Source organism: Chanos chanos, chromosome 1 (assembly GCF_902362185.1).
Source record: "Chanos chanos chromosome 1, fChaCha1.1, whole genome shotgun sequence".
NCBI classification, from domain to species: Eukaryota; Metazoa; Chordata; class Actinopteri; order Gonorynchiformes; family Chanidae; genus Chanos; species Chanos chanos.
The window spans coordinates 33,097,211-33,107,210 of NC_044495.1; the positions used below are offsets into that span (position 1 = coordinate 33,097,211).

Consider the following 10,000-nt stretch of genomic DNA (forward strand, 5'->3'; position numbering starts at 1 on the left):
GCTGAGGGCTGCTGTCTGCTATAGTCTTGTTAATAAGACTATGCACTACCAGGGTCAAAAATAGCTTTCCTACAGACTCCTTCAAATGCGGATCCACTGATGAAAAAGACTGAGAACTACAAAAATGCAACAATAGACTGGAGTTTCTCTCGTGAACAGTTAAATAATGGCGGTGAATGCAGGTGACTATAAGTTGCTATGTTCACTGGAGGGTTTCTCCGTTATAACATACAGCTGAATATAACGTGGCATTATCAATTAGATACCAGCACGATACTGAGGAAAAGTTCAAATGAGCGAGAGAGAGAGTCAGAGAGAGAGTGAGTGAGTGAGAGAAAGGGGGGGACACAGAGAGAGAGAGAGAGAGAGAGAGAGAACAACTACTGCTGATACCATGAGCCTCTACAGTGTGCATTGATTTTAGATGAATGTAATAAATTTTCCACACCTGTGCTGAGGGATTCACTATACAGGTGCTGTGCTCATCCTTTGGAGGTAAGGAAAGCATACGCACTCCTTTCATCCACAAGGATAATGAATCCATGTGAGGCTAACAGAGAGGCGACATACAAATATACCCATGGAAGAAAGAATATAATCTCTATATGACAGTAAACAATTTTTATCTTTGTTTGTTTGTTGTCTGTAATGTGTTACAGACAGTATGTGAGAATAAGACATGTTTTATTTTTCTTTCATAATGGAAAACACTGGTGGAGAAATAAATGGAAATAATCACATGGTACTTTAACAGAACAATAAGAGTGATTAAGAGACACTGTTGGTAAACAAGCACAGAAAATCAGTAAATAGACACATACACACATATATAGACAAAATAAAACACACACACACACACACACACACACACACACACACACACACACACACAGAGTATAGTGGGCGGTGGAGCTGTGAGGGCAGTTCAGTCCTGCTGCTCAGCTCTACACATCCTGATTAGTCTCAGCAGAGAGAAGGGGCTTTTCCATTAGGGATGGAGGGTGGACAGAGAGAGAGAGAAAGAGCACAGGGCAAAGAGCAGGGAGACAGAAAGAGAGAGTGATATGGTAAGAAAAAAACCCCCAAAACAAAACAAGAAAAACCCACAACAAAAGCAGGATTGACAGCACAGGAGTGAAAGTGCACCGTCTTACAAATTGGGGTGATTTGCATCTTCACTTATTCCTGTTTTCCTTCTTTCATCTCATCCCCTGTTTCTCCTGTCAATTTTCATTCATTCATACATTCACTCATTCATTCTTTCACCTGTTCAAATGACAAAAAGAAACAAAAAAACAAACATCTAACAGAGCATAAATCTGGTCAGATGTGAAAATGTCAGGTCATTCAAAAAGGACCAGATCCTTAAAAGTGCCTACTGCTTAAACTGTGCGAAATCTCCAATCAGAATCCTTCTTGGTTGGAGCGAAGCCCATGTTAGCCTCGCTAAAGTCCACCAAACCAGCTAGAATCAGCTGTAAGGCCTGCCAAGACCTCCTCAGTGGTTCTCACTCTTTTCCCTCAACTGAAACAATCTACAATGCTGACTGCAGTTTTGTGTTAAATTTGTTAAATCATTAATGTTTAAACTAAGGCACACTCTCACACAGACATGGACACACAGACAGAGCGTAGATGTTACCTTGGTGAACATGGGCTTGCCATGTTGAGTGACCATGGTACACTGGTCGCAGTCCAGCGTGATGCAGGAGTTGTGGAAGGACTCTTTTGAGTGTTTGAGAATGTAGTACAGGTCAGACACCCCGCCCTCAAAGACCGTGCTGAAGTAACGAGGAATGAGAGTCCGACCAATAGCTGAAGGAAAAAAAAAAAAAAGAAGAAGAAGAATTAAGGTCGGAATTGTAATTACAATGTTCATCAATGCAAACCAAATCGACACCTCATCTTCACAACATTATGCACATTACGCGTATGATACTGTGCACCGATTAAACCAAAGTGAAAGAGAAACCGAAAAAAAAGGGTAGATCATATTTGGAGCAGCATTGATATAGAAGTATATCAAAGATATGGCTTCATTTGACAGTCTCCAGTCACAAAGTGTTTACCAATGCACTGATTGAGCCATGAATATGCAGAAGCAGGTGTGACTGTGTTACAATAGCATAATTCTGGGGAGATGTGAGTAGCTGATATTTCATTCGAACCTGCTGCATTCTGACAACAGTGGAAAGTGTTAACCCTCACGTTCCATTCAGCTTAAAATCCAAAATGAAATTCACTCGTTACCCACAGTTAAAAACCCCTCCGTCAAGATGGCTTATGCCTGGTCACACTGGCCCAGATTGTGGATGGCATTAAATATTATCATGGAGAATACACATTATTTCTGTTATATTTCACATGCTTATGAATGCAAATGAACACAAATGATTCCATTCATTTCAATCATTCCTCGTTTCAGGTTATATTTCAGTACAACAGTATAATTTGATGCATGTGATTCCACCAGAAAAAAAAAAAGTATTCAGGCCTGCCAGGGTTGTGCTGGTGTATGTAAGAAAAGAACTGAGCGAAACAGTTACTGAGAGAAAAGAAAAATAGTATTCCTCCTGCATTTCTGCATGATACCTAAATATAAAGCACTGACTTTCTCTCGTTTTGTTGTTATACAGGTGTGCCCTTCCCTCCCTTCCCTTCACACCTTCTCAAATGAGTCTTCCTCGCGATGAGACTTTAACCAGATGAAGATTAGACTGTCAAACATGAAGAAGTGACCAAATAAGATCTTGGTTAAAACAGAGAACTGGGTCCAGCACCACCCCACAGCTGAAAATCATCATGAAATGGGGAACTACACAAAACAGGACAAGGGAAAGAGAGAGACAGAGCGATAGAGAGAGAGAGAGAGAGAGAGAGAGAGAGAGAGAGAGAGGAACACTGTCTGGCTTTTTGGCCCCGGGTTCTTCTTGCTTTCTTAGTCTGTTCCTCTCTGTTTGACAGCACTGCAAGACAACAACAGATCAGACTTCACTGTCGGCCAAAGCAATGTATGGTTATGTCGTTAAATTAAGCCTAGCCTAATCAATTTCTGCTGATGGGACATTTTCTTTTTTGGTCAAACTGTTCAAGCCACGTCCAAAGCTTAGCCATTCTGTCGTAACCTCTTTAGATAAGGCTTTTAAAATAAGCACACAGAGCGCTTGAGCCTTTTCGACAACATTTCAATCTGTTTAAAAATCCCCTCTCTGAGCTACACAGCATTTTATGAACGTGTAATAAAACATTATGATGCCACTGTACATGCTTTATTACAAGTAGTAATGCCTAATGGCGGGAAATTGCGTTTTTGAGTGTAAACCACTGTGTACTGTACTATACGCCATAAAACCTCTGCTCTATCAAAGACTCAGTGGATAAACAAACTATACGTTTCGGGGGAAAGTGGGACGTATTTAGGGCTAGAAAATCGGATCTGAGTTCGCAGAGTTGAACCAAATGTTATTCTCACCAGTTGGTTACCGTGTCAACTCATCATCTGTACATTGACTGTGAATGGACTGCACTCCTGATCCAGCTTTACGTCTGATTTCAAGCAGAAATAATCCATCTTCCAGTCAACTCTCCACCAAGAGAAATTACGCTTTTTTTTTTCTTTTCTTTTCTTTTTTTTTTAGCACTGCCTGGGGAGCTGAAGCAGAGAAATAAAACTTCATTTGGAGAGTCTCCCTAAAGACAAGCCATGAAGCTGCCTAGAAAAAAAAAAAAAAAAACCCTGCACAGCCAACCAAGAGAATCCAACGCCCGCAAATGGCATGTCTCTTAAATTGGCTAAAGTCTGGCATGACTAAATCAACACATAAATACTTGGTGAGGCGAGAGGGAGAGAAAAACAGGAGGAGGAGAAGCAGGAGGAGGAGGCGGAGGAGGAGAGGGAGAAGATGAGGAGAGGCAGGCCCAGCCTGAGAGCATAAATGAAGGTCTCCCTAGCGGTTAAGACACAAAGTAAGCGCAGGACTGGAGCTGACTGCTAATGAGAGGGGGGGGGGGGGGCGACAATAAATACAAAACAATCATGAATGAGGGATTGACAGAGACACAGAGAGAAAGACAGAAAGAGAGAGAGGGTGAGAGAGAGAGAGAGAGGGAGAGGGAGAGAGAGAGAGAGAGAGAGAGAGAGAGAGAGTGTAAAAATGGAAATCACAAGAAGAGGCAGAGAGACCGTGAGGGGTGTCCACCTGAAAGGAGATGTTGTTTTAAGAGGCACACCTCACTGCTTCACAAACTTCCACAGCACTGTGGCATGGCAGCAAGCCTTTGCCTAACCATGGAGCATAAAATCACCCCCACCCCCCCTCCGCCGCACCCCACACACACACACACACACACACACACACACACACACACGTCCAGCATGCCCACAGAAAGACAAATGCTAAGATGACTGTGTCAGTCATGGGTATCAGACCAGCACTGCCCATCTTTGAGCTCTCTATGAAATAATGAAATACATTAATACTGTAAACAATGTGGCCTATGCTTCATCCATTTTAATGTCTCGGCCCGGCCTAACCGGGAATCTAAAGCAACTCTTCCGTTGTTATAACCCCACCAAAAAAAAAAACCCTGCATTCGTCTGGACTTCATCTACAGCTTAGTGCTTCAGATCACATCGATTTGTTTAGGGAAAGTTAGTCTCGGCAGAATTCCCATAAAAAAGACAAAGCAAAAATGCAAACACTTCTGAGGCCGCTTCATTTGGTAAAGAATAACAACAGCGTGTTTCTCTGTTTCTCTTTAGCGGTTTCTGGGGGGTTTCCAGACTGATTGGCCCATCGACAGAAACCAACACTCGAGAGATTGGATTAAGCAGTCACTTGTTTCGGCTAACACGCCGAGCAACATATGCCTCTCAAGTAATGTGTACCCAAACACACAATTTACAAATAATTAACGTTGTGTTAATTACTCGCATTAATTCATGCCGCGCAGGCTCCAGGAAGGATGCCAGCACTCCCAGCCAAAAAAGAGCAGAAGAGAATGCAGCCTGAAGAGGGAGCGACAGGAGCAGACGGATCACAGCGAGAGAGAGAGAGAGAGAGAGAGAGAGGCAATAGAGGGAAGGAAAAAGGAAGGTAGAGGGGATAGGAAATGAGCAGAGAGAGGAAGAAAGGCGAAATAAGGGAAGAAAGAGGGGGGAAAGGAGTAGGAGAATGAGAGTTAATGAGTAAGTAAATAAGTCGGAGAGGAAGTGAAGGAGGGGAGAGATCACACAGTAATTTCTCCAGCGTTAAATGAACTCTGTTAGCGTTGATTACAGTCTGCACTGGCGAGTGTGGATTAGTATGAACAGTTTTCAGCGCTAATATCTATAAACACTCACCAGAGTCAGCGCAATTATGAAAACACGGGAAAATGAAGACGCCTTCCCAAAAGTAGGAGTACCACTGTGGGAGTTACTGTATACAGAATGACTCTGAATTGAACTCGGTGGAAATTTAGCCAATTTTACACTCACAAAGACAACACTCGCGACTTGATGTGCAAATAAAATTGGAAAACAAACAACGGTGAAATCTTCAGTGAAAAAGACTCCAATACTACAGCTCAGCTGATATAACCAAAGACTAGCTTAACTACGACTTCCTACTACAACATCCTAAAGACAAAGAACCTTTCACTGCCTCCCCCCCCCCCCCCCCAAAACAAAAAAAACCCAAAAAACATAAAGAAAGAAAAACTATACAAGCCACACACTCACACACGGAAGCTAGACAGAGGAGAGAGGAGTGTGGGTAAGAATAAGCAGGAGATACTTTGGGGTGATTATGCAGCTGATGCAGTGTTCTGCAGTGCAATGCACGCTGGGAAAAAAGCGCATTGTGAAGAGAGGAGAGCAGAGGCTGAATTCTCTTCAGTAACAGTAGCAATACTTTCCTCCCTTTCCTCTTGTCCCTTTAGCGATATTCCCACAAACCACCCACTGGTCATGGCAGTCTCCCTCATACCTTACACACCACAGCTACATAAATACGTACCACACTCCCATTTTAACAAAAGGTTAAAGAAAAAAATATTAACATTTTGCAATTTGAAGCTAGTCATAAAGTCTTTCTGTTGAGCAGGAAAAGTAATAATATCTGTCATGAAGTCAGATAAATGTCCACCCTAGCACTGCCTGAACAATTTTTCATCTGTAATAACCAAATAATTAATAACCCATTTTAAATTACATAATTAATACATTATGTCTTTCCTTACAAGCTCGTATGAATCTTCCCAAAGGTGAGTGTGCATTTTATCAGGAGTCAGGAGTCGCTGAACTTCTTGTCTTTACAGACCTACAAACCACAGCGGAATCCAATATATTTATCATCTTATATTTGATATTCACAAAAGTCCATGGGATTTTCCTTATACTCCAGTCGCTTCCAGTCAGAGTTCAAGAGATAAAAAAGGAATAGGAAAAAAGGAAAGGAGGGGAAAAAAAAGAAAGAAGAGAAAAGAAAAGCTCACGCCCTGTCCTTCTCCATCAGTAATTATCTCTCGAGGGACTATCACTCCATTCTGAAACAACCCACACTTTCAGATTTCAGACAGAAAAGAAACATGAGCTTCATGATTCTCCCCTGTTGAAATGTTTCTCACTTTGCTGCTGGGAGTGTGTTGTGAGGCAAAACACACTGAATTATGAATACATGATGATTATATATCAGTTCAAATAGAGATGTGAGAATTCAGGAGATGTGAAACCTTCACTCTGCAGGTTGCAACGGCAAGGCAAATCTCTGGAATTAAAAGCATCAGTTGAAGGTATAGCAGTTTATATTCACTCATATTGACTGCAAAGAGTGTATTTTGACTGAAAAACCTGGAAGCCTGTGGAAACAGGTGCCTTTCTTTACCTCTCTCTGATAGTCACATGACATAATCACAAACATTTGTGAAAATCCCTCACATGCAGAAAACAGGAGCATGGATGGTACCGCAATGACCTCTGTCCTGCAAATCTACCCTGACACTCAGTGCATTCAAAACAATGATGCTTTTGATTTGGCTGTCAAATTCTCCATGTCCAAACTGAAAAGGCTGACTGACTTGGATTAACTGCTTCCTTTTGATTTGGCTGTCAAATTCTCCATGTCCAAACCGAAAATGCTGACTGACTCAGATTAACTGCTTCCTTTAGCAAGGGAGAAAGGTTTATCTTTAAGAATGTGACAGTCATGAGTTAAAGAAGCATAAGTAAATACATGGTCATGCATGCACACACACACACACACACACACACACACACTCACAGACACACGCACACACACGCATACATAAACGCACAAACATACATACACCCACACACGCATACACACACACTCACAGACACACGCACACACACGCATATATAAACGCACAAACATACATACACGCACACGCACACACACACACACACACACACACGCACACACACACACTGCTAGAATGTGGAATTCACTGCCTTGAATATGAAATATTCATCGGTCATAAAACTTTAATTCAATCTCTCTCTCTCTCCCTCTCCCTCTCTCTTTTCCTTTCCAACTCTCAATTCATCTCTCCCCAACTCTATCTCTTCCACAAACTTTTGTCAAAGCACAGTGATCTGAGAAAACAAAATATTCAGAAAAGTAAAAAATAATTGATAGGAGAGAAACCAGGAAAAGGTGACATTTCCTTTACTGAAGAAGCAAATAACCATTAGACGATCTGCATTCCACCACATTTCATACTTGTACAGTAAATGTGGCTCTAGCTACAACAACAACAACAACAACAACAATAAACAAAAACAGTGGAGGGGAGTATTGTGGTGATGAAAAATTAGAATATGTTTTGGTAACGCATGCTCTTTAATCCCATTTCATGGTTTGCTATGTGGCATTTCCTGCTGAACTTCATATCAAACACCATCTTCTGCCAATGTTCATACAGTATGTGCACCATGAAAAACAATATTAGAATCTCCATTTGACCTGATGAACTGTTTCTATTTGTGATATACCTCTATGGGTGGAGATGAACAGAGTAAGAGAGGGAGAGTAATGCATTCCCATTAACAAACTCACTAAGCTTTACCTCTGTCCCTGGGGAAATATAAAGTGAATGACATTATGCAAAACTGTACTGATAAACACATAGAGTTTTTGTGAATGTTTGTTTTTGTTTAGTTTTGTGGTGATTCAGGGAAAGGGGGAGGGGCAATGTAGCAGAGCGAGACAGAGAGTGAAAATGACTGAGACATAAAAATGGAGAGAGAGAGAAAGAGAGAGAGAGAGAGAGAGAGAGAGAGAGAGAGAGAGAGAGGGGCTCAGAGTAGTCCGGGCTCTGGCGGTAATCCCTAAAGACATCCCCAACCAGAGTGAGACAAAGCAGAGCAGAGCACTCACCCACAACCACACTCACAACACGCCTGGCCTCACACCACTGAACCTGAGTGTCTGTGTGTTTGTGTGTGTGTGCGTGTGTGTGTAGCAAGTAAGAGGATGTATTCATGTTTATGATGTATTTTCCTTCTGTCATATTTCGTGTGTGAGCAGGTATGCCACTGGCCGTGGATGCAGCGTTATTAGTCTGTTGGAGTGTTTTTACATAATGTGTGTGTGAGTGTGAGAGTGAGCATTTGAACAGTTTATGAGTGGGTGATGTGTAAATCACCAGCATGTTTGTGCACCTGTGTCCTTATGAACGAATGCCTGTACCTGTAGAGAATACTGTGTGTTTGTGTGTGTGTGTGTGTGTGTGTGGACAAGAGGTGCCTCCCTCCTGGTCTTCACTTCCCTCTCAACTTCCACGCATTATCCGCAGAGACTGGCCCAGACCGCGCTCTTTCCTACCTATGGAGCACATCCTTGGGACAAATGCTCACTTGTGTCCAACCTGGAGTGGGTAGATTCCACCATAATCATCATCCACACTGACTACCTCATGTCCCATATACTAAAACTATTTACTGGAGCTTTCATAAAAGCAGAGGTACACTAGCACGCTTTTTAAGAAATTGTAATAGAGATTAAACTAACATCTTTAATACTCTGACAGTCACAAAGGTCACGTCAGGAGAGAGGTCAGGGGTTTAATCAAACCTTGATCTGAATCTGTCCTCTCGCCTTTAAAAACTCATCTTTAAGTCAACATGAGGCACAACACACAAATCGGCCCGCAATTATGAACTGTGGTCCCCTTTAGAGATTCAGACGCATGAAGAAAAAAGTGTATGTAAAGAACAGATTCTTGAAAAGTCATTTCCCCTCTTATTAGACCACGGTCAAATCAAACACAGCAGTCTTTAGACCCTATTTTTTTTCCATGAATCATTTTGTCACTGGACAACTGACTTACATCTCAGCTGCTCATTTAACTTCAGAGATCACTAACCATCCACATAGTCACCCTCCTTACAAACCACTCTACAATGTCATGTGTTGTGGTCATGTCTCCGGTTGGAGGAGAAAGATGTTTATTGATATTGACTTTATCTTCTGGTCTGATAAGAGGATGTGTGAAGTGTCGTGTTGGAGCTTAATTCTTCCCTTTGTGTGGTGGATCAATTCAAACTGAGCTCTGGCGCGTATCTATTTTCCCTCCTGAGTGAATTATGGCATTGGGGATAAAGGTTCCCACTGGGATTGTTTAAATAACCCCCTCCCTTCTTGCTTTTCCTCTCTCTCTCCTACTTGTCGTACCTGAAGCTCTGCCCAGAGGGAAGGAGCCTCACCTAAGCCAGGAGATAGAAAGTGCCGGAAGCTAGTGAGATGGAGAGCATCTTAGTCCCATCTGATCAGGGATTAAAATAAAAGAACAGAGACTGTGAGAGAGAGAGAGAGAGAGAGAGAGAGAGATGGAAAGACCAAGGAAAAGAGGACAACAGGTAGAGCAAAATAAAGAAAGGAACAAGTGGATGAAGAAGCTGGAGAAGTTAGAAAAAGAGAGAGAGAGAGAGAGAGAGAGAGAGAGAGAGAGAAAGAGAGAGAGAAGGCTGAAATTTACCAGCAGTTCTAGACACACA

General features: G+C 42.1%; 1 protein-coding gene across 4 annotated transcripts in view; it reads right to left on the bottom strand.

The window, feature by feature from the left end:
* The window catches only part of ldb2a (LIM domain binding 2a), a 43,770-nt gene that overhangs the window by 16,458 nt on the left and 17,312 nt on the right, over positions 1-10,000 (bottom strand). For all 4 annotated transcript variants that reach the window (XM_030777584.1, XM_030777575.1, XM_030777567.1 and 1 more), the window contains exon 3: positions 1,643-1,815. In XM_030777584.1, the coding sequence (XP_030633444.1) occupies positions 1,643-1,815 (173 nt within the window). The remainder of the gene's footprint in view (positions 1-1,642; positions 1,816-10,000) is intronic.